Genomic DNA, 25,292 nt, shown 5'->3' on the forward strand with positions numbered 1-25,292 from the left:
TTCTAATCATCCAGTCGACGATATACGAGGACTGATCAGTGATTGGTTATCAGCTCAGGATCATCACTGGAGGCTGAGCGCTCACCTGGATCACCTGGTCCTGGTTGTCCTGTCTTCATCTTTTTATGGATTTTGCATTTTTTGTGTTTGAAATAATCAGAGACAGGAAGTGACACAAAATTCAAAACCTTCAACTAGAGTGTAATAAAGACCAGGAACAGGACAGAGCTGAGGTACGGAGGTCTGAGAGTGCCACAGAAGCCTTTAGAGCTCAGAGTTTAAGGTCTTTGTGGAGGAAGATTACTTTCTATTCCATCTTTAAGAAAAACTTAAAAAGCAGAAAGAGTTTTTACTTTGCTGCAACTTAAATGTTTTCACCGTCTTGCAGCCGTTTGGCTGTGGGGACGTACGGATTTGGAGGGAACCTGCAGCAGCACCTGGATGTGCTCCTCCTCTCGTCCCCCAGTGTTCGTACACGCAGACTCCTCTGTAGCAGAGGTTTGGGGCATCGAGCGCCCGTCCTGTTGGAGGCGCTGTCGCCTCGCTCAGTGATGGCACGCTGAGGTTTGCCGGATGTTCTTCTGACTCTGCGAGCGGTGTGCACGGCTGTACCCACAGGACCAGCAGACCAGGTTCAGCCTGTGGTGCCTGCTCCCGTCTCTGCCCTCGTGCAGGGCCTGAGGTACGTCTTGCCAGACATTTTATGAACAGGAAGCATTGTTAAAGCATTACGTGTGACACTTTATTTCGACAGGAACTTCCTGTTTATGACCCTTTAATAAAAACTGTAGTTTATGTGCGACATTTATGTTGTGTAGTGTAACACTGAGGGTCGCGGGAGCCTGCGTACGATACGTACGTGTGGTTTCTGACACTCGAGCTAACTTCAGACCCTCCGTCTGCTCGCACAGGAAGCTTCTTGAGATCTGATTGGTAACCAGGTGCTGCCCTCTAGCCTGCTCCAGTGCAGGTCACATGTGCAGCACCAGTTACCATGACAACGTTGAATGACATTAAGGTGGTTTTACCTTCATTTGTTTCTGGTTTAGTTTAAGCGGCCTGAAGCCTAATAAAGTGAGCGCTGGGCGTGCCCAGGTGTGAGGTCTGACAGGAAGTAAAGAAAGACAGCAGGAGCACGAGCAGTTATCAAAGATCTCCTTCATGGTTTAATATTTGAATTTGTGCCACAAAAACGTCACGTCCGCAGCCACAAATCACGTGCTGAGATTTCTACGTGCAGCGCGTCGCCGCCGCTGCTCTACTCTGCAGATCATACATGTATGTATAAATATGTACAGTTTGGAGCTTCTTCTTCAGCAGGGCTCTTCTCCGGGCGTGGTTGTGCTGTAGGTGGAGAAACATGGGCGAAGGAACCCGTCCAGATGCAGCACATGCTTATGGGCGCGTACAGGAATGTTAGGGGGGGGGGGGTGGAGTTCTCAGCCAACAACACGAGAGCGCCGAAGGCAAGAATGTGACGAGGGTCTGCGGCCTGAAGGCACGGCATTTTCAGGGCGGCCCTGTGAAGTTGGATCAGTGGGGGCGGGGCGGGGGCGGGGCATGCATGATGCTGGTTTAAGCATGTGCTTCACTGGGCGGGCCGAATAACTCGAGCTGTGAGAGGAGACGGGGGCGGGGCTTCACTGTTAAAAATGGGACACGTTGCTTTACTTTTAGGAAATTAGAAGAAAGCCCGGTGTGGGTGGGGGCGAGGGCGGGGTCTTTGACAAAGGGGTGGGGCCTGGTGGAGCTGCACACACAATTACAAACCACTCAGTCTCTCTCTCACTCGTGCTGTCTCATTCTCTCTCTCTCTCTCACACTCTGTGGTTGCCATGGTTACATTGAGACTCGGGGGAGGGGCGGGTTCGGCGTGTGGCGGTTTCGGGCCTCAGCAGCAGCCCCCAGACGAGGTGTTGACTGGCTTGCTCTGGATCTTGACGTTGGACTTCTCGGCGGCGCCGGCCGTGGCGCCCGGGCCCATCCGCTTCTTGATCTCAGCCGCCATGGTCATGAAGGCCTGCTCCACGTTGGTGGCGCTCTTGGCGCTCGTCTCCAAGAAGGGGATCCCCAGGTTATCTGCAAACTCCTACAGAGGGAGGAGGGGCACACTGTGAGTGGATCGCTTCACATCAAACACATATTTTTATATATTTTATTTATTGTTTATTTGTAAAATATGTGTACACACACACACACACACACACACACACACACACACACACACACACACACACACACACACACACAGAAAAATATTTAGTATACACATCCAGAAATGCATATACTATTATATATTGTACATATATTTATTAGTTTCAGATGTAGCCATTCTTGTATTTTGCACAACTCTGTTGCTTGTGAAGCTCGCACACAAGAATTTCCCTCACATGTGCTGTACCAATGTACCTGCACATGTGATGTGACAATAAAAGTGATTTGATTTGAAAAACAGCTGCAGTTCCTCTGACGTCCAGCAGAGGCTCCCGCAGTGACTCAGTCCCCTCAGACCCCATTTGCCCGTCGCACAGCTGGAACACGGGTTACTGCGGCTTTTAATTCAATTCAATTCAATTCAATTTTATTTATATAGCGCCAAATCACAACAAAAGTCGCCTCAAGGCGCTTCATAGATACATTTTAAACTGACGCGTTCTCAGGAAGTCGCAAAACCCGCAAACAGTTCAATTCATCAGACACAGATTCATGAGTCACAGGTGTAGAGCTCAGCAGCCACGAGTGGGACCACCGAGAGCTGAAGTGGGTCGCTCTCATGCTGCAGAGCCGTGTACAGGTGCAGGCGCCGTCTGAAGCGCGTACGTGCTGTTGTCTGTCTGTTTGGACCAAAGCTATACTTGATACTGTTTCTGTGCCAATCAAAAAACAGATGAATCGTCTGGTTCCTGGAGTAAGTGATCTGCTGCCAGCTCAGCATTTCCAACACCATCGTCGTGTTTGCGGAGGGAAGAAACGGTAAAAACAGCGTCTTCTAAGGACGGCGGTCGAGAGCGCTCGCTGCTTTCAAGCAAAAGCAAAAGCCAAACAACTCCACGCTTTCCTATTTGTGGAAAAATAAAAACCAATTTAAATCAATGATATGGCAACATGGCGCTTGGTTGTTTAGGAAGACTGGGAAGTTTTAAGAGTGACAGCGGCGAGAAGGAGCGAGCGAAAGAGAGTTTTAAGATGTGAGCGATTTGGCGTGTTTGGAGTGTGTGGTTCTGTTGTGTGTCAGAACAATGCTGAATGTCACCCTCAGGCCTGCAGGTATCAGGCTGTGACGTTCTCCTTTATCTTACAACGGACAGAAAGTAAAAATTAAAAATCATTTGTGTGACTTTGATGCAGAACAGCTGATTGTTCTGTAAATAGTTTGGAAAAACGCCTCGGCTGCAGTTTTAAGTAAATAGCAACAAACTGTTGTTTACAAAACGTGTGTATGGGTTTTAAAATGTACAATTTCTATTTGTACTTCAAGTTATGAAAATGATTCGTTAATGTTTGTGGTTGTTACAGTAAAATATAACTTTTTTCTGCTCTGATTTGATGTTTCCAGCCTGACCTTAGATCAGTTGTGCTGACTCCGTGTGTCCAAAGGAACCGTTTGTGCTGAAAACGGTGACAACAAACAAGGTGAAATGTGGAGGTCAAAGAGGTCAAATCCAAAGTAGTGACAAACGGCCGGGTTTACCCAGGGGCTGACGTGTGTCACGTGTGTGGAGTGTAACTGCAAGGAGGAGGATCCGTGTTTTTTCTCCGTCACGCGCCGCCTTTGACATAAATATAACTCCATAATCTTCATTATCAGAGGTCAAAGGTGGAGGAACTCTCAGCACAGGCCTGATGGCACAGCGAGTGTCAGCGCAGCAGCTTCCTCCTCTTGTGCTGACTCTGCATCTGCATCCACTTACTCATGTTTTCTACTTCCTGACACGTGGCGACAGCGTGCTGATGGCTGACCCCAGAACAGTCCCTTCTATCCTAACTGACCTACGGACGCCGAGTGCTTCTGTCGCCCACTGATGGAAGACTGTGACCTCTTACCTTAGCTGTGGTGTAGTCCACGACCTTCTTCGTTGTGAGGTCACACTTGTTGCCTACTAGCAGCTTGTTGACGTTCTCGCTGGCGTAGCGGTCGATCTCCTGTAGCCACTGTTTGACGTTGTTGAAGGACTCCTGAGGACAGAGACGTGAACACAGAGCTTTTCACACTGCCGACAGCCGCCTGCAGGGGGCGGTGTTTACTCCACTCATTTCACAGTTTCATACACAATTATGCCAAATACCCAACAGACAGCCCCTCCCTGACCCCACCTCACTTCCTGCGTGTGTTCAGAGTGCGTGCATGCTCCTGTACATACGGTGCAGGCAGGAACCAATCCTCCTCCTCCCTGCACACCTTTGTGAATCTGTGTGTCTGACATTAAACAGCAAGTTTAACATTGGGTCTGTCCCGCATGATGGGAGCCGTCCAACAGAACAGAAACACGTCAGGTCGGCTGCTCGCTCAGCGAGGCTGCTGCAGGGCGTGTTCCTGTGTCAGGCTGCATTGTGTGTCTGAACTTGTCCGGCCGGTTTTCTCGCTGCTCTTCAGTCGCTGTGTTTGAGCAGCGAGCGAAGCTGAACATCTACTGGCCAATGAACACGAGATGGGAAGGGTCTGAAGACTGAACTTTCAAAATAAGAGCACTGGCCATTTTCCACTACGGAACAGATGAAATTAACAAAAATAATCAATATCAAGACAAGTGAGCAGGAAGTGCAAAAACGACATAAAACATCTAGATCCTGGCCCTCAGTTAGCTTCTGAACAAGGCTTTTATTTTGGTAAGCTGGACATGTGAGAAGCAGCTCATCCCTCGTTCAGGGTGCCCCCCCCCACCCTGCTCATCAATGACTGACTGGACCTGTTGGAGACTCACAGACGTCTCTGTCGCTGAAACCATCAGCAGCTTATGGAAAACATGCTGCTGATGAGCACTTCCTGCATCTGAGCAGATGTTACGGGTCAGAATCGAACTGTTTGTATTTCCTTCATCAGCGCCGCTAGTTGAGCTTCTGTTATTACCACCGAGCCTTCAGACTGTTTTTATCATGTGTTTGGACTGCGGGAGGGAGCCGGAGAACAAACACAGAATCCACGCAGGAAGCACCAGCTGGAGCCTTCCTGTTGTGAGGCGGCGGTGCTGACTGCCACAGATTAATATGTAGATCTTATAACCGTGTATCAGAAAACATAACAAGCTTTAAAGTGAGTGAGTGCATGCTGAGTTTTAGGGCTGCTGTCAGGTACCGACACCGTGAGCAGCTGTCCCAGGTCATCAGCCACGTTGAGCCCTGCTGCACACCACACACGTCACGCTTTGAGCGCCGTCGGCACTCACCTGGTCCGTCACATCGTAAACCACAATGATGCCGTGAGCTCCTCTGTAGTAACTGGACGTGATGGTGCGAAAGCGCTCCTGACCCGCCGTGTCCCACTGAGGAGGAAAAGCAGAGCGTCAGTCAGAGCAGAGTGACATCATCACCGCGTGTGACCAATCGTGTGCTTACAATCTGCAGCTTTATGGTCTTCCCGTCCAGCTCGATAGTCCTGATCTTGAAATCCACGCCAATGGTGCTGATGTAGCTCTCTGTGTACGTGTCATCCTGCTCTCACACACACACACACACACACACACACACACACACACACACACACACAGGTGAATCTGTGCTACAAAATGCAGTTTACCATGACAACATTGTGTCAGAAACACTCACTGCAAACCGGAGCAGGAGACACGACTTTCCAACCCCAGAGTCCCCGATCAGGAGCAGTTTGAATAAATAGTCACTGTGAAGACAGAAAACATCATCATTACACACACGCGTCACACTGCTGCCGGTCTTTATGAGTGTGTGTTTGGTGTGCATGCTCCTTTAAAGAAAACAAGTCCAACAACACACAGCTGCTTCCGTGCTGGACTTTTACTGTGGGCGGGGCTTCACACACACACACACACACACACACACACACACACAGGAAAGCACTTGAGGAAAGATAAGGTGTTCCTTGGGACTAACAGGTGTTTTTACCTGCAGACACTTTAGTGACACAGTTTGGAAGAACGTGTCTGAACAGACTTTGTTCAATTAACGATAACGAGTCAGATGTTGACTTTGATTAAAAACAAGGAGTGACATCATAATCAGTCATCAACATTAATACTCATATTATTCTGTTAATAATCTCCCATTATTACTACATTACCTGCTATAACACAGAATATTTAATTGTTCTGTTTTGACTTTATTTGTTACTCAAATATTTGATATGCTGACAGCAGAAGTCTGTTATTAAGTTATAAGCTGTATATATACACAGAAGCGACAATGATGATGTTTCAGCTGCAGTAACACAGGATGAACGAAGCCTCTGTGTGTGTGTCCTGTACCTCACACACACATGAACACAGCAGGAACGCTGAAACTCCTGTTCATACTTTAAGTAAACAGGCTTTGTGTATCTTAATGTGTGATAATGTTCAGCAGCCCTTTGACTTGACTAAACGATCAAAGTACTGTGGATTCTGGTTAAAGTACACCGTGGGGGCTAAACGCCCGATTGGTTAATCGATTATCTGATGGATCAGCTGTTCGTTGGTGTCAACTGCAATGAAGTAACAACATATTACCCAATAACGGGCAGACTTCCCGTTTGCGGCGCATACGTCACACCCAGCCCGGTTCGGGTTCACTGACGGAGCTGAAACCCGAACCCCGGGCCTGACACTGGAATCGAACCGAGTGAGCCGAGCCTGTGGGTCAATAACACACCCTGACCGTTAAGCTACGTAGCTGCTGTTAGCATGCTAGTGGCTAGCGTCTCTGACAAACTGTTAGCGAAATCGAAAAATCCGCCGGTTCAGGCGCACGGAGCCCGGACAACCGTGCCATTAGGCGGCTCTTTGGTGTTATATCTGAGCGCTGTCACTCGGTCTACGCTGCGTTCACAGCCCGTTAACGGAACTGAGAGACAAAGCAGTGGACGGTCATCTTCAGTCCGCCCGGCTAGCTTGCGCTTTCATTAGCTTAGCTTAGCATAGCTCCTCGGCTAATCTTCCAACTCCGCCGGAACGGTCACAGCCGACATCAAACTGACACTTACTATTCAGGATTCATCGTTGACTACAGGCTCAGAACCGTCACTGCGGTGGATTCAGCTGCAGGTCGTCGCGGATTAATCTGTAACTGGCCTCGCAGTGAAGAAAAAACACCGTTTTTTCTGATGGAGTGGCTAAACTGCCCGTCGCAGCCAGAACAGCATAATCGAATCAAATATGGCTGTCTCACTACCTACCCGGAAACGCCGCAGATTGGAATCATGAGTAATGTAGTTCTGTGAAGATGGGCGTTTACACGTCGTCAAGACACACAAACAAGATGACGTGTTATACTTAAAACGTATACATATATTTTTAACGTGCGCTATTATATTTTATTGGCAGTTTTTGCCAGGTATACGTTGCTGTGTTGATGTGTGATACATTCGTTCTTTAGACGACCCAGCCCTGGTGATGAGTGGCGAGACAAGCATGAGGATTTTGGGTGTAGTTTCCGTCTGAGTGAAGAACTCTGTAAAGATGTACATTTCTTGTTAGTTATCAGTTCATTTAGATTATGTTTGTCTGTATCAGGATGACCAACTTAATGTTCCCAGGGGGCCACATTAGACGGGGCTGATGTGGAGAGACACAGTAAAAAGCTGAACTCAGTTCTGCTCAATATTCTTTTAATCTGTTAAAGTGCTGCTGGATAGTGACACTGACACTTTACAACTATGTAATTACCATTTCTCAAAACAAAATAAAATTCGCAAAATTTCAGAGACTTTTAACTTGAACTGAAGTGTTTCTGTTCTTTTTCTTGTTCAGTGAGAGAAATCCTGAAAAAGTGCATTAAAGTCAGCTTCACTGTCACTGAGAGACTGTGTGTTGTTAAACTCGATCACTGACAATGTTTGTTCACATGTGAAGGTAGAGCCAAACAGAACCCGAATCTTCTGAGCATGTGTGAAAGAGTTCCTCTTTGAGAGAAGAATAAAGATCCAGTGCTGATGCTGACTGGACGTGCTGACAGCACCTACCTCCCTGAGTGCATTGCTGGCCGCACCTCATAATCTCAAACTCTTTGGTCATCACGCACACACAGATGCATAACTGCTTTGTGTCACACGGGAACTGAGAGTCAAAGTAAAACGTCATTAATGTCACTGATAATTTAAAATCAGTGTCCTCATATGTAGAGCAGAGACTGGCATGTTCAGTAGGCCTGCCGAGTTCTTTCTTCATTATTATCAGGATGTCCTAAAAACTCCCTGAAAGCCTTCAGCTGATCCAAAATGCTGCAGCAAGAGTCCTGACAGGGACTAGAAAGAGAGAGCAGATTTCTCCTGTTTTGGCTTCCTGTTAAATCCAGAATTCAAAATCCTGCTCCTCATATACAAGCTCTTAAATAATCAGGCCCCATCTTATCTTAATGACCTTGTAGCACCATATCACCCTATTAGAGCACTTCGCTCTCGCTCTGCAGGCCTACTTGTTGTTCCTAGAGTATTTAAAAGTAGAATGGGAGGGAGAGCCTTCAGTTTTCAGGCCCCTCTTCTGTGGAACCAGCTTCCAGTTTGGATTCAGGAGACAGACGGGATCATATAATTGTTGGTTTCTTCTCTGCATCATTTTCTTTACCTTACAGCATTGAGCACCTTGAGGAGACTGTTGTTGTGATTTGACATCTATAAATGAAACTGAATTGAGAAGTTGAATAAATCAGCTGCTTTTGTGCCTCTGGATCTGCCCCGAGCTGAACCCTTAAACAGCAACTTCACACCAAACAAACAGAGGAGGAGCACAAAGGAGGCGAGGCAGCAGCTTTTCTCTTAAATTAGTTTAATTTGTTGTGTACACTAAAAGTCAAATTTACACAGTGGTCTGAAAGAACCTGGGCATGCATGATAACCTCCCACAGGCTCTCCCACTGATTCCGTGTCCCATAGGAACTCCCCGTACATTTACAGTCCATAGTTTAACTGCACACAGTCTAAAGCCACAGTGAACTATGATTACATCCATTTCATCTTTACAATGTGCAAAATCCTCCAGGCTCGGCCGACAGTAGTATGAGCAACAGAAAACAGACCGATGGAAGCAGCCGTTGGTCCCTTCGTTCCCCTTCGATGCGAGTGGCCTTCAGCTCGCCGACGCTCGAAACCGATCGTCCCGTTTTTAAACAAAGTAACAACCGGAACGTCTGATGGCAGACGCGCCGGCGTGAAGAACAAAAACAGACGAGCGAGGGTGTACAGGATTATTTTAAAAAGCTTCACGGAAAAAAACAAACAGATTAAAACTGAAGGACGAACGAAGACGAGGGGACGAAACACTCGGCGGGATTCTGCAGGCAGTGTGGTTTCAAGTCCATAAATAGATTCAGATTTTATATATACGTATATAAATGTATGAATTCACAGAAACTTCCACTTCAGTTTGATTCAGCTTCCTTCAAGCTCCGCCCCCACACGTGTAAAATCAGCAGGAATCAAGGAGCCCATTTAAAAACAAAAAAAAAACAAAAACATTGAATCCCTGATTATTTACACACACGACAACAACACACACACACACCCGACACGGCCTGAACGCACAAATCCCACTTCCTGTCAGCTTTACCACGTGCTGCCCCTCCTCCACGCCGTGCCCCACCAAATAATGAGAAAAGCTTCACTTTATCCAGAGAAATAACTGAAAATCAACAAAAAGCTAACTTAATTAAAAAAAACAAGAGCTTGATAAAATGGGCGGGGCCAGCAGAGTGAGCAGGTGATGTCTGGAGGCGTGGCCGGGGCTTCAGTCTGGCGTGGCGTGTGACCCGAGCGGCGTCAGCGTGGCGGGAAACATCAGCACCTTGGCCTGCATGAAGGACAGGTCGGGCAGTGCCGCAATCACTTTGGCCGCCTCCTCGCTCAGATTCTCATCTTTCCTCGGCTTCCTGCCAAACAGGAAGTGACCAGTTTTTTAAACGCATGAACATAACATTTGTAGTTGATGACATCATCAGTGTGCCACTGACACAAACTGTTACAAACTGCACCCAGATCAGCTGAGTGTGAATGACCTGCATGTCTGACACACAGCAGCGTACGCACGCACACACGCACGCACGCACGTGCACACACACGCGTGCGCACACGTGCACACACACACACACGCACGCACGCACGTGCACACACACACACACGCGCGTGCGCGCACGTGCACACACACACACACGCACACACGTGCACACACACACACACACACACACGCACGCACACACACACACACACACACGCACGCACGCACGTGCACACACACACACGCGCGTGCGCGCACACGCACGCACACACAGGCCTGAGGGACGTCTGCTGAATGTGGATCCACACCGGAGCGTTCACAGATTCACGCCAAAATTCACCACAGTACTTTAAATTGTTATTCCACTTATATTTAGCCATAGCCAATCATAGTTGAGCGTCAGCTGTGAGGTCATTCCTCAGGAGTTCCACCTGCAGCCGATCCTGATTTCATGCTTTCACAGGAAATTGGGGACAAACCAGAAGCGCTTTGACCTCTGACCTGGTGGAGGTGCTGGTCTTCTCCACGGTGGACATCAGGCGGGCGAAGGCGTCGGCCATGCGGCTCCCGGAGCTGCCCGAGTCCAGCTTGGCGGTGGTCAGTTCGAATAGCTCGGGGTCGACGCCTGAAATGCAGAAGAAAGATCAGGGAGGCGGAGCTTAAACTTCACCAACAATCCAACAGTGAGAAACTCGGAGGAGGCGAGCCGGGAGCTTCCTCCTCGGAGGTTCGCACCTGCACAAAAACGGTTGTGCTTGGCGTGATTAAAAGAGAAACTGAAGGACTGGAGCAGCTGTGAGGCGTGTCCGCCGCAGCGATCCGTTCTGAGATCAGCGTGTGCTTAAATGGTGAGCACCCGGCGGACCCGCCTCGCTTTCTGCTGCCTGCGGGACAGTCACATGACCTCATACCGACCTTCCTGTGCCGACCACCCCACACACCAGCATCAGTCAGGACATCATTCATGATTTTAAAAATCTGAGCTGGGAAGCAGTCACGTGACTAAAATGACATTAAAATTAGCACCAGGATCAAACCTCGGGATGGTCATGTGACCCGGTCAGGAAGCACGAGAGTGCGGTGAGTGAGAGGAGCAGATGGAGGTTAATTCAAAGGAGGAGGATGCTGGAGCTGACCTGGGATGGAGGGTGAGCTGCTGGAGCCTGAGTCCTCCACAGGACCAAAGAAGTCCAGGTTTAAGAGAGACGAGCCTCCGCTGGCTGCAGAGCCGGGCGAGCGAGGTTAACGCACACAGTCAGAGAGAGAGAGAGACACATGCAGCAGAGTCAGTGAGAGAAACCGGAGACGATCGTTTCCACATGCAGCAGAGTTCTCACAGTCTGCACATGCTCAGTGCACCGCTTCACTGAAGCCCACGACGTTTGGACTGTAGCAGGTGGGAGGAGCATTTAGGACCGTGTTATCCAATCAGAGCACTTCGCTCTCACACTGCAGGCTTGTTGGTCCTAAAGTATTTAAAATTAGAATGGGAGGCGGAGCCTTCAGTTTTCCTCTGAAACCACAGCAGCTCCAGCCTGCTGAGTTACTGATGCTTCAGGGACTGCAAACCGCTCTGGAACCCTACGAGGTGACCTGAACACATACGTGCAGGTCAGGTGGCACACCGCCCCCGCAGAGCGATGACGCAGCACACACTGGTAGACCACACGTTATGAACACATGACACAGCAGCACGGCGCCGCAGTCAGCCTCTTATGGAGTTTTCAGACTTCAGCGAGCGTCACTGATGGCTGACGCAAGGAAGCGAATGAACTTTCAAAATAAGAGTGAGGGGACGGTTCACCAACAAAGACATGGCATCATTGGGCGCCCTCTGACATCTGTGACTGTGGGCCACAGCGACTCAGTCAGGAAACAGGAAGTGACTGATGGTTGTTTTATACACAGATCGCCTCCTGGTGTGTGATTGGCTGTGAAGTACAAACTGAAGCAGCTAACAGGAAACACTACAATAAATAGAGGAAGTGGAAGAAGAGAAGAGCTGTGAGCGGGAGGAGGAGGAGTCAGTGCGGCAGAGGCAGCGGGGTCACCTACCATCAAGCGGGTTGGTAAGGCCACTGCTGCTCCAGTCGAACTGGACGGGTGGGAGCGCCTCCTGCAGGAGGAGAGGCAGCAGGTCAGTCATGTACCAGGTGTGTGTGAGAATCATGTTTAAACACAAGGACACGCCCACACGTGGGAATGGTGTCAGGGTTAATTCCTCATGTTACATATGTCACAGCTGTTGTTCGCCCTCGTGACGGCGAGGACTTCACCTGTCATCGCTTGGAGGAAACGACGTCAAAAAGTCAAAAACAAAGATTCAAACTGTGGCAGTCAGCGTTTCTCACTATCAGCCAATCACATTGTATTTGAATCCTGCTCGGAGGTCACCTGTCGGCCCGCCTCCCCGTCTCACCTGGACCGAGTCTGTAGGACAGGAGCTTTTCTCAGGTACCAGCGGCGGCGCCTGCGCGATTGAGGCGATCATCTCTGCAGCAGAGACGGGCTTCACGGGCTCTTTGGTTGGCTCCAGCATCCCCTACACACACACACACACACACACACACACACACACACACACACACACACACACACACACACACACACACACACACACACACCTCAAATGACAAACGCGTTTAAACAGCCTGCAGCGCTGCCTGGCGGCCTCCTCGTAGATGCATGGATGGTACAAATGTGAAAGTCTGTGATGTTTCATTTACTGCAGTCACGAGATTTTCAGAAAACTTGACCTCTGACTTTTAGGTCAAGGTATCAACTTCATCCTGCGTCACATCTGAAGTTCCCAAACGCACGTACCTGTCAGCGTTTCACAGCTAGAAATGAGAATAACTGATGTTCCTGCCGTAATGAAACTGTCTGTATCACCACTGTTCCTGTTCTCAAGTTCCCAAAACTTAAAGATCTTCATCTTGTCCTGAAATCAAGCAGGAAGCAGTTTTCTGTCCCCCTCCCTCCCCTGCTTACATCAGCTGATCAACAGCTGATCCTTCACAGTCACTGTGGAGCTGAGCGCTCATCTTTATTTACCTGCGGCTTTAATTTAGCTGTTAGTAACATCTTAAACGTGCTGCATGAGTAAACCTGACTTTATGTCGCTGTAAATAGAGTCTGTTGGATGCACTCACCAGGCCGGCGGCGTACATGGGCACGATGACCGGCTGCTTCTTCTGTCCTGTGAACAGCTGAAACATGGAAATCAGACCGATTAGGATTCAAACCTCGAGCGCAGCTGCCGCCTCAGCAGGAACGCCTTTAGTCATACCAACAAATGACCAGGAACCATCTTTTATCTACAGTCTATGTTGAAGAGTATCTGGGCGGGGCTAGGAGACGACGCATTCAGAGGGGAGCAGCGTGTACTCACGATGTTTCTGGTGTCGATGCCGAGGCAGCAGAGCAGTGCTTTGTTGCAGTGGGAGCCGCCCCACTGGTATCTGAGGCCGAACGCCTCGTGGATGTCCTGAAGCTGCGTCCACACGCCACCGTACATGGACCTGTGGCAGCCAATCAGACGCAGCGGAGTCAAAAACAGGGTTCATGAGTGGGAGCAGCTCTTAATGGAGCGGGTACGGAAACACCTATGGATCACTCATAACCAGGAGGTTCGCTGAGGAGACCCTCACCTCTTGCATGACGATTTCTTCTCCTCCCCCTCCTCAGCTCCGGGGCGTCTGTCCTCAGGAGGCTCCAGGACAGCCTTCAGGGACACCACCTGGTCCTCCAGCAGTCGGGTGGCGCTCTGAGGGAAGCTCACCTGGAACAGCTTCTCCACACGGCTGAACAGCGATGCCTGCAGAGAGATGGCAGCGTCAGACTCAACTTCACAGTCTGGGCCTGACTACAGTTAAAGGGGCGCTTCACCCTCAGGTGAAGGTGATGGTGCAAAGAGTCCAAAGGGCAGAGCTGCTGGTTCATATCTGCTTTAACTTCGTGCTGTACGAGCCCACAGTGAGACTGGCCTTATTCACACTGTCATACCAGTTTGCAGGTTTTTAATGGTTTCGTTGTTATTATGTAACGGCTGCTGTGGATTTAAGTCCCTCAGAAATGGACAATAAACATCTGTCTGTGCTGATAAACTGACAGTCTGAATGACTTCCCTGCAGACACTTCTCGCTGCTTTCAGTAGGGATGGGCACCGGTATCATGGCACCGGTTCTGTCATAAACGGCAGTAACCAGACCGTTTAAGCACCGTGTCAAAAGTACCGGTTTGGCACCGGTATCGGATAAAACCTAAACGATACCCATCCCTAGCTTTCAGTCTGTGTTGTGTTTACTGACTTTACATGTTTCTAATATTAAACTTTGATCACTTTGATCACTTTGCTGCTGTTTAACTCACAGAGGGGTCGATAAACTCTGGGCCAACTTATCGAGCCGCTGTCACGTCGTGACTGGAATCCCCAGTCTTCCAGTTCCTTGGAATTCAATCAGCTGATTTGAGTTTGTGTGCCGGAGGAGGAAAATAGGGGCGGTCTGCGTGGACGTGGACACTACTTTGATTTTTATTGGACTAAAGGACGAGATAATGAAGAAACAACCGCATTATGCTGCTAACACAAGCACCTGCACAGACAGCATGCTAGTGCTAAGCTAGCCGAGAGCCCAGAGTGATGTTAAAGCTGAACTTCAACAGTCTACCTGTTCATGTTTCTACAGTAGAATCACCATGACGACCGTGCTGGTTTCCATCTTTGCTTTGTGTTCATACCTAAACACTAAGAGAACGATCACGCGTGTCATTAGCAACTACCAACCTGTATATTTTATTTATTGTTTACTCTATTTAATATGTAAAATACACACACACACGTAGAAAAACATATTTAGTACACACATCCAGTAATGCATACACTCTTATATTGTACATATATTTATTACCATCCTTATATTTTGCTTGTTTTATGTTATTGTATTTTTTGCACACCTCTGTCGCTTGTGAAGCTCGCACACAAGAATTTCACTCGCATGTGCTGTACCGTGTAGCTGCACACGTGATGTGACAATAAAGGTGATTTGATTTAGCGCAGAGCAGCGTGTTGGTGTGTGGGGCTGTGACCTCATGTTGTTAAACTGTGATGATGACATAGGGCTGCTCAATTAATCGAATTTTAATCTCGATTACGATCTGGGCTTTCAACGATCATTAAAAATGACTGAGCCGATTATTAGCCCCTCCCTCGTGCTTTACTCTCGCGCTGCTCCGTGTGGCAAATCGAGCGCACCGCTCTGCGTTTTGAACACGTGTCACAACAATTAAGAGGACCTGAGGGAAGCTCAAAAAGCTGAGCAGTTATTTGGAGAGGAGAGTGACTGCTGCTGGTTGAACAGAGGTAAAAAACTTGAGTGGTGTGGAAACATTATGGGTTCAGTCAGACGTGGATCAAGTGGACACAGTGTGTAAACTTTGCTACGGTGTCGTAGCTGCACCACAGAGCAACACTGCAAAGCTCACTAAACATAGATGTTTACATTTTTCATTTATTTCTTATACTGCAAACATTTGCACTGTTATCAGTATTTGCACTGTTTTATATTATTTTTTAAAGTCATTATTCAACACGTTGTTATTGTTAAATAAATATCGTCAAATAATCGAGATTATCATTTTTGCCATAATCGAGCCGCCCTATTATGACACAACGAGTTTCAGGACATTTTATGGAGAAATGCAGAAGTAATGAAGTAAAATACTGAGTTACTTTGAAGTACTCTGAGTAATTAATGACATTTCTTTGAGTAATGAGCCAACACTGAGGGAAATCCCTCCAACATGCACAAACATGTGACCCACAGCAGAAAGTCTTTGATACGCTGCCGAGTCTCAAACAGGAGCCAATGAGGAATCAATCAGTGATATTGATGATGGAATCAGAAACGCTAAATTCCTATCACTTCCTGTCCCTACAGGCGCATGATTTGAGATGTTGACCGACCTTCCCACCTGACCCAAACCTGCCATCCTTCATCATCATCAGTCTGAGTTCACCTGTGCACATCCACAGGAGCAGGTGAGTGAGCATGCTCAGAGTTTAGAAACAGCTCTACCTTCATCCGGAGGAACCTAATGACAGCGGTGCTAAAGCCTCACACGGATCCTCTTAAGGAGAACTTAACCCAAAAAGTTCCAGCTGCAAACTATTTTTTAAATTTGACAGATATTGCAGATCCTGGATGAAGACATCCTGGATACAGTGTACAAAGTACGTGGTGGCGGCGGTCTGCGGGCCCCTCCTACTGTGTTGTTCGCCTGCCAGCCACAGCAGAAAGTGCTGAAGCGACACGGAGCGCCGCGGGTCTGCAGCCTGTCTGAGCGCTTCATGCTCGGGTTTGTTTAACTCGGTGAACTCCGAGCCCAGAGTCGTGTGTGTGGACGACACATCTGCACAGCGGAAGTGTGTGAGTCAGCTGGGTGTGAGCAGAGGAAGTGGAACAGATTTAAAGCTTTCACATTAACTTCCTGTTTGGGTTGTGGACAGCACATCGTTATCATGACCTTTAAGACAGGAAACGTGTAATCCTGCTCTAACTGAATCAGTGTGATGTCACAGGTTTCTGGAGTATCTCTGCATTTTAAACATGGGAAACAGAATCACGTCCCAGTCCTCCCAGTGTGCCCAGTGTCCCTTACCGGCTGACTGTCAGTGCTGCTGGGTTCTTCGCCGACCGCAGGTGCTTTACTCTCATGCCACTCCTCCTCCTGCTTCTCCTCTTCCACTCCTCTGCTATCTGCAGGAAGTGAGACGCTCGTCTCAGCGCTGAACGCCGCCCATGAAGCCCCCTCTTCCTCCTCCTGCTGCTGCTCCCCGAAGGCGCTCCACCCGGCGTCGCTCTCGCCGCCACCGGCCGAGCTGAAATTCCCAAAACTGTTGCTCACAGGGAAGTCGGCAAACTTTCCTCCCTCCTCCCCCTCGTTTTCACCCGAGTTAAATTTGGGGGAGTTGAAGTCGCCAAAGTCGTCGTCTTCTTCTGCGTTGTCCTTGGCGGTCGCAGCTTCCTGCACCAGAGCAGAACTCTGTAATCCGACCGGATCGTGCTGAACCTCCAACTGATCGAAGTCTGCGAAGCCTTGAGCGCCGAAAGAGCCGGCGTCTCCGAAGTCCCCGAAGTCTTCGTCGCCGTCTTCGGCCATCTGGCTGTCGTCAGCGGGTGTGGCGGATTCCCCCTGGAGTGGGGGCGAGGGCACCGAGCCCGTGGTGCTCACGTCGCCGTACTCCTCCAGAGCGTCGGTGGACAGTGGACGGCCAAACGACGTCTCCGTTTCGGTCTCCGTCTCGTTCCCGGAGCTCTTCTCATCCGATTGCCTCGCCTCGCTGTCTCCGGTTGTGTCGGGCAGGAGCTGCTTTTCACCGCAGCCGTCTACAGAACCGTTGCTGTCAGCTACATCCGCCCTGTTCACGGCGAACAGTTTGTCAGTGCAAACGGCCTCTGAGGCGCCACAATCTGCCGCCAAGGCCACATCCCTTTGTCGAGAGTCAGCATCCATGTGAGCACGCCGGTCCGGCGTCTCAGCGGGGACGCAGAGAGACTCTGAGCAGAATGCGTCGTTTTCAGTTCTGTTTGTGTCCCTGACATCGTCCTCTGAAGTCAGTCCCTGCTCTACATTATGGCTGACGCCCGGTGGACAGTGCGAGCTCGCCGTCTGGTCGAGGCGTCCGTCAGCATCGGAAAAAGCAGCAAAGTCTGCAAAGTTGTCCTCCGGGCCTCCGGCACTGCCCGTGTCCTCGGGGGACGTTCCTTTTATGCGATCATGGACAGAATTCTGGGAGGAAGGACTTCCCTGAACATCAAACCCGTTTGTGAGCACCTCGCCGCCGTTACAATCCGCGGTGTCGCTCGCAGTCAAGTCCACACAGCTGGCGAGGACCTTTTTCATCTCAGTTCTTTCTGAGGCACTCGCCAGCACGACACCGTTCGCCTTTGAGAGCTCATCACTGCGGCTGCGGGCGCCATTCGTGGAGCCATGGCTGAAGCCCACCACCCCTCTGCTGTTGATCAGCTCCGGCGGCGAAGTGGCGGTCAGAGCCTGCGTCTGGTTAAAAGTGGTCGGAGTGTCAAACTCTGAGAAGCTGATGCTGTTCGGGATGCCAGAGAAGGTGCCAAAATCTCCGAACTCATCGTCCTCTTCCTCAGCGCCGTCCTCCATGGGTGGCGGAGAGGAGGAGTACATGCGGATCACGTCTGGCTCCATGACTCTGCGGTGATCGAAGAATCCTCCGGGCTATACCTGAAAGAGCGAGAGAACGTCGTGAGCAGCGAATCACAGGACAAACATTCAAAAATAAGTAAAAAAACAGTAGCGCGCTTCATCCACGCGGCGAGGAGCCGAGCACGCCTCTCAGCAACACCGATGATCTCCAACGAGAGGCTCGAGTCACAGCTCATCGAGTAATACGAGCCCCGAGAGTGCAGACGGCGTCAAAGCGACGGCGAAACACACCGTCACAAACACATCATCGACAGAAATGAGGAAATGAAACCCCGCCCTCCTGCTCTGATGTCACTGCTGCGGGATCACATCATCACTGCAGCGTGAACATGAAAGCGTGTTGTTTGAATGAACACGATAGAAGTCGACAGGCGTGGACACAAACGCCTCTCACAACACGGAGCATCAACCTGATGTTCAGCACCGAGCTTTAAACAGGACTCTGACTCATCACTAATAATCTTATTTATTTATGTGATTAACAAAAATGATGATGTCAGAAACTATATGACTTTATTCTGCTGACATCACAGTTCTGATCACACACACAGCTTTCACAAATGTATAAGATAATAAAATGTTTGTCACTAAATAAAAACAAACACCATTTTTAAAGTAACCTGTCTCCTGTCTTACTTCTGATTTCAGCTGTGCGCTCTCTCTCTCGCCCTGTGACCCTGTGACCCCTGACACCTGGCGTGTGGGGGCGTGATGTCATTATTTCTTTTCATTAACTGTATTTGTGTGCTTGAATCACGTTTCCAAATCCTGATCTGAAGCGAGCACAGACCTCAGCTCTTTAAAATTTCACTGAGTTTGGACTGAAACAACCAGCCAGGTAAGGAAACACCTGAGTTTCTGATGAAGGTACCTTCCTGCAGCTCTGCAGGGGAAGTCCCTCTCGGGTTACCTGCTGGCCTGGACGGCCTGTGTTTGTGCTGTGACCGGCGGTGGGCGGAGCCTACCTGTGTTTGGTAGAGCTGAGCTGGACTTCAGGTATGCAGTCCTGAGAGACCAGTCAGGCGAGCGCGAGCCGTTTAACCCCTCAGACCCCACAAACGGTGACGTGTTAACGTCAGGGCAGGTAAACATGTTTAAGATGGGTTTACCTGCGCACTCAGCGGGGTCACCTTCAACAGGCGCTCAGCCTCCTGACAGTCGTTCTACACCTGACACTGTGAGCCCCCCCCCCAGCAGTCTCACCTATCTGACGTCAGCGCTTAAAGTGCAGCTAACAAGCTAACGTAGCAGGCTCAGTAAACTCCCAGGTAGCTTAGCAGGCTAAACGACGGAGGGCTGAGAGTTTGTCCCGAGCAGAACCGACTTGTCTGAGCCCAGCCCGAGCCCGACAGGGAAGCTAGCAGGACAGCTCGGCGGCTAATAGCAGCCCGAGCTCGGCGGGACTAGCTCGGTCAGCTTGTGTGGAAAGCTGAAGCCAGCTTGATTACTATGCTGGTACTTTACCGGGCGGCTCTGCTGGCACACAGCGGCGGTACACAGATAAACACAGGCCGGGGACCCTTCAGGAACGAGTCGGTTTGACGTTAGCTGCTCCTGCTAACTGCGCAGCTAGCTTCACCAACGACAACAAGCCAAGAAGCAGCTGAGCTAGCATTAGCTTAGCTTAGCTCAGCGTTTCGTGTGACAACAACTGTCTCATTCCGAAGGAAAGAGCCGGGCTCACCGTCAGAGGCCGCCCGCTGGCGTCCATGGTTCGGTTCCACACGGGCTGTCGTCGGAGCGGGACGGCTGACTGTGAAGCCCGTGCTGAAGGTGGAGTCCGCCGGCTGCTGCTGCTGCCCTGCCTCACGATCACCCAGCATGCACCGCTGCGTTCTGCTGCTCCACAAACTTCCAGGTGGAACAGGTGGATGGATGTAACTGAGTACTCATACTCATGTACACCAGTTGGCCGCTTGTACTCGAGTATTCCTGAACCACGCCTCTCTCCCAGCACTTTTTAAAATCCAAACTTTATTTCTTTAAGTGGAAAGCGCTGTTACAAACTCCGCTGAGCAGACCTAAATATGAAAAATAATCGGACTGGGCACAAGTCCAAGCTGCCTCAGAGCAAGAGGAGGTCCACCTGGACAGGTGCACCTCTGTGGCAGAGCTGACGGAGAGAGACAGACAGATGGCCAGTTCACATTCACACCTTTAGTCAGTTTAGAGTCACCTGTTAACCCGACCCCACTGACTGTTTGGACTGTGGGCGAGAACCCACACAGGAAGCACCTGCAGAACAACAATATGTTGTGTGAATGCACCTTTCTAAAGTCCCTCCTCAGTGATTTAAAGCACACGTGTGTCTAATTATTCGAGACGGGAAAAGCGTCTCAACCATTAAATTCGAGCTGGTGTGGGCCCCGGGGTCTGGCATGAAATAAACCCGACACTTGGATAAAAGGAGGCTGAAGTGTTCGTATACTCAGCCCAGCTCCACACTGGCGTCTCCCACACTGCTCTTAACCTGCTTCTGCTCAGCTGTGCTGAGAATCGTAACAGCGATGGTTGGGACAGAACAGATTCGTCTGGATTTCAAATCTTCTCTGTTTTCAGTGATATAACTTTAGTAACAAGCACCTCATTCTTTTCTCTCTCTCTCTTTTGCCATGTTTTCCAGGTAACCTATATTTGACAACAGCTTGATAAAAAGAAATTCTGTTTTTGGTGTCACTCCAATATTTTTAGTGGCCACCCCTATGAAAACATTCTGGAGGCGCCCCTGGCCGTTCTGTCTGCTGACCAGCTCTGACGTTCAGGATTCGTGTTTGGACTGAACCTGCTCAGCAGAGCCACAGCTGACAGGTATCTGGGAGGTACCGTGTCTCTGCACACCTGAAAATAATGTGAGAAAACTCCAAAAAGCCCACTCTCTCAGTGTTTGGCTGTCAGGGTGTCAGGACGCAGTGTAAATAAAGCAGAATGCAAAGACTCACAAATCTCATGATATGTGATGTTTGATTCACAGAACACTGAAATCATATCGAATATTTATACATTTTCCTGTTTCATTTCATTTTGATGGCAGCAACTTTAAAGAAACAGCAGGAGGAACATTTATCAGGTGAGCTGTCAGCAGGTGGGTCACATGGTCGGGTGTAAACAGACCTCTCTTAAAACTGATCTGAGGTCAGACCCGCCCAGGCATGGACGCCACGTCCTCTGGAGCGCTGCACAGAGTACTGACATCAGTGTGCTCTCCGCCTGTGCAACCACATTTTTAATATATAAAAGGAGTCAGTGTGTGTAGAGGTCAAAGGTCATGTCAAAGCTGGGAAAGGTTCTGAAATCATTTATCTTGGCAGCTTCGTTTGTGTGGTGGGGGTAGGCTTTAATCACAATCAGAAAACTTTATTGATCCCTGGGGGAAATTACTTTTCGTTACAGTGCTCCATTACAAACAAGCATTAACAGAGACAGACAAGACACTAACTAAGAATAGCACCATATATACAACCATATATATACATAAAAGTCACTTATTAATAAATGGCTGAAAAAGAACATGTGCAAGAAGGGTGTAGCTGTTGCAGTAAACAGTGTGTTAGGTGGATGCGTTGTACAGGGAGCCACAGGCAGGAATGATGTCCTGTGTCGTTCAGTGGTGCATCATGGGTAATCTCAGTCTCTCACTGAACGAGCTCCTGTGACTGACCAACATGTCATGGAGTGGGTGGGAGGTGTTATCCAACATTGTCTTTATCTTGGACAGCATCCGCCTCTCCGACACCACCTTGAGGGAGTCCAGCTCCATCCCCACAACATTGCTGGCCTTACGGATCAGTTTATTAAGTCTGTTGGCATCTGCGACCCTCAGCCTGCTCCCCCAGCATGCAACAGCATAGAGGATCGCACTGGCCACCACAGACTCATAGAAAATCCTCAGCATTTTCTGGCAGATGTTGAAGGACCTCAGTCGCCTCAAAAAATAGAGACGACTCTGGCCCTTCCTGTAAAGTGCTGTGGTGTTTTTAGCCCAGTCCAGTTTATTGTCAATGTGTACTCCAAGGTATTTATAGTCCTCCACAATGTCAACACTGACCCCCTGGATTGAAACAGGGGTCAAGTGTTTCCTGGTCTTCCTGAAGTCCACGATCAGTTCCTTGGTCTTTGCCACGTTGAGCTGCAGATGATTCTGCTCACACCACGTGACAAAGGAGTCGACCACAGCCCGGTACTCTGTCTCATCATCCCTGCTGATGCATCCAACCACCAGTCATCAGGAAACTTCTGAAGATGGAGGTCTCTGTGCAGTGGCTGAAGTCTCTGGTGTAGAGGGTGAAGAGGAAGGGGGAGAGGACAGTCCCCTGTGGTGCCCCTGTGTTGCTGATCACCTTGTCAGACACACAACAATCCAACAATCTGCTGTGAGCCCTCCACCTGCTTCCTGTCAGACTCGGGCTAGCGTCATGAGCACTTTACTGTAAAAGGTAACATCAGTTATTTGCTTTTTAACATCTGCTTTTGGACCCAGCTGACTTTGTGCTGAAACAGAGACAGCTTCATGCTGTCACCAGCAATGATTTCATCTGCCTCTGTCTGCAGGAACTGATGTAGATTAACCACGTCTGGTCCTCCGGCCTCCGCGGCTGTAGCTCAGGGGGTGGAGCAGGTCATATCCTAATTGGAAGGTTGGCAATCCAGTAATAACATATATGTACACAGCTGTTATATTTTAATCTGACCGAGGCCAACAGATAAAAGTCTAACAGTATTTATTTAAGGGTTAATAATATTGTAGTTCCTGCAGCTCACCAGCAGAGGGCGGAGTCTGACGTTGATCTTGCTGTGAGAAACAGACATGTGATGATGTGGTTATAATAATGATAATAATAATAATATTGTAATTGTCTCTGTTCCATGTGAAGGGATTTTCCTTAAGCAGGAGAAATTATCTCCATGAAAAGGAACAGGTTCGGCCATCGCACAGTGGAACAAGTTCTCTTCTTAAAAAAAAAAGAAAAAGGGTTACCTTAAATGCATCATGTTTTTAATTTCGAAGTTCATAAGCATTTTCCTTTTCCATTTCACAATCAATTCTACCCCCAGGTCCAAAAATATAAATAGGAAAAATTCCCTAATATAATATTATTTATAAATACACCCGTCTAGCGATTAATTGCATTAGTGCATGGAGGCAAGACCTCAGAGCATACTCCATAATGTGTTGTACATTATTATATGTATGTTATATGTAGCGTGGTATTTTTCAATTATTTTATGTACCAACATCAAGAAGTCACAAGCAAAGAAAGACCACACCATGGTGCATGTTTAAACAAGGAGAGTTTACTGGTCAAAATTATTTATTAAACAAATAAAACACATTTTTTTAACCACCAAAAAATACACGTTCAAAGCAACACAACAGCGGCCCAATATCAGACAGAACTCCACTCTGTAGAGTGAGCAATCATTATGAAGCAGTTGGTTTTATTTTGTGGATTCGAGCTGCTCTTCATATTTTTGGCCACCAGATGTCACCAGAGAGGACTGTGTTGAAAAGCTTCGAGTAATGAACCGTTTTTCAATACAAGCTTCAGAAAGCTTCTTCTGCCCATCACTAGTGTTATGTGACGGCTGTGTGCAGGCAGGAGTAGTAGTAGGAGGACCCAATGTGCAGACACTCGGAGACGCAAAGTGAACTCAAAACAGCTTCAATGCTGAACTCAAAAGGGTAACAAAACTGAGAATACAAAATACACCTACGCAGACAGACCACACAGCAAGATGAGGGTAGATCACAACACCAACAAACTGAAACACAGGGCTTAAATACACAGAGGGAGCAATCAGGGAGGGAAACAGCTGGGGCAAATCAGGCCTAACGAGACAAAGGAAGCAAAACCAGACACATTTACATGAGACACGGACTTTCAAAGTAAAACAGGAAACATAACACAGACTGAACTTACAGACAGACTCACAAGCAGGCACTGCAACAGAGGGAACAGAGACGTGAGACCAGGGCAGACACGGGGATATAGCCGACAGGGGAGACAGCAACTAAGGATTACACAGAGACATAAACCATAAGACAGAACTCTAACAAAGAAACCAAAGACTGGAAATGATAAATAATATAATAAACTCAAAAACCCGGGGTCAACGACCCAGGCATCCAAACAGTTTGTGGTCATTTGGAGATCAAGCTGAATTTACTGTATACTTCATATTCACCTTCCTATGTTGTGATTGGAGGATTCATTTTTGCTTTGACCTTTTAACAGATGTTCATTTGCCCCAAGACTTTTTGCTTGTCAGGTTATTTTTCTACAAGTGTACAATAATTATAAGGAATGACCAAATTCAATTACATTAGCCCTTTAATCATATTTGGGTTATGTGTCACCCTTTTTAACTGAGTAGTCCAAAATCAGTCGAATCCACAGTAATCTGTCATACAAAGTCAATATTTGAGAATCTACTCGTTGGGTTCAGGTAGGATCGTAAGGAGACTGGCAGTGGTAACTCACCTTAAAGAAGGAATATCCCTCCACTCAGAATGAGACACTGACAACAACTTAAAGGGAGAAAAGTGATTTGAGTGTATTCAACCTTTAAATGGTCCAAAACATAGACATGAACAAAACATTTAAATCATTTCAAACATGTAAATCTCAACAATGTACAACATATCACTTAAAGTGTCCATAAATGTATCAGGTAGGCTGTCCATTTCAGTTCAGTGCACTTAGTATTCAGGGTTCTTAGTAAGTGTTCAAGTTATTTGGATTGTCTTTGGTCACAGTTTTGCTTTTAGATGCATCAGTTTTTTGTGTTAAGTGGAATCAGATCTGACCCAAAAAGGAAAAAAGTAACAACATAAAGCGTCTTGAGATTGCAAATTGCAATTGCAAATCGTTGCATCCTACCACCCTCCAAGGGAACAGGTGG

At 48.4% G+C, this 25,292-nt stretch overlaps 2 protein-coding genes across 3 annotated transcripts; both read right to left on the reverse strand.

The window, feature by feature from the left end:
- Positions 1-1,141: 1,141 nt before the first annotated feature.
- Positions 1,142-7,351, reverse strand: LOC147328670 (ras-related protein Rab-1A). Its single transcript, XM_086297222.1, has 6 exons — positions 7,151-7,351; positions 5,764-5,836; positions 5,554-5,649; positions 5,385-5,480; positions 4,045-4,176; positions 1,142-2,089 (listed from the first exon to the last, which is right to left on the reverse strand). The coding sequence occupies exons 1-6, from the start codon at positions 7,162-7,164 to the stop codon at positions 1,892-1,894; spliced, it is 609 nt and encodes a 202-aa protein (XP_086153348.1). The 5' UTR covers positions 7,165-7,351; the 3' UTR covers positions 1,142-1,891.
- A 1,562-nt stretch (positions 7,352-8,913) lies between these two features.
- aftpha (aftiphilin a) lies at positions 8,914-20,260 on the reverse strand. Of its 2 annotated transcripts, XM_086297153.1 has the most exons (10): positions 20,077-20,260; positions 16,815-18,410; positions 13,805-13,971; positions 13,546-13,675; positions 13,307-13,363; positions 12,574-12,696; positions 12,210-12,270; positions 11,291-11,374; positions 10,656-10,779; positions 8,914-10,029 (listed from the first exon to the last, which is right to left on the reverse strand). In XM_086297153.1, exons 2-10 carry the CDS (start codon positions 18,372-18,374, stop codon positions 9,888-9,890), a joined length of 2,448 nt encoding a protein of 815 aa, XP_086153279.1. In that variant the 5' UTR covers positions 18,375-18,410; positions 20,077-20,260; the 3' UTR covers positions 8,914-9,887. The 2 variants fall into 2 exon arrangements, with proteins under 2 accessions (XP_086153279.1, XP_086153280.1); XM_086297154.1 differs by lacking the exon at positions 11,291-11,374.
- Between the last annotated feature and the right edge of the window lie 5,032 nt (positions 20,261-25,292).

Source organism: Aulonocara sp. 'chitande type north' Nkhata Bay, linkage group LG6 (assembly GCF_057382095.1).
Source record: "Aulonocara sp. 'chitande type north' Nkhata Bay isolate Kocher_YH1m ecotype deep benthic linkage group LG6, A_spYH_male_GT1.1, whole genome shotgun sequence".
NCBI classification, from domain to species: domain Eukaryota; kingdom Metazoa; phylum Chordata; class Actinopteri; order Cichliformes; family Cichlidae; genus Aulonocara; species Aulonocara sp. 'chitande type north' Nkhata Bay.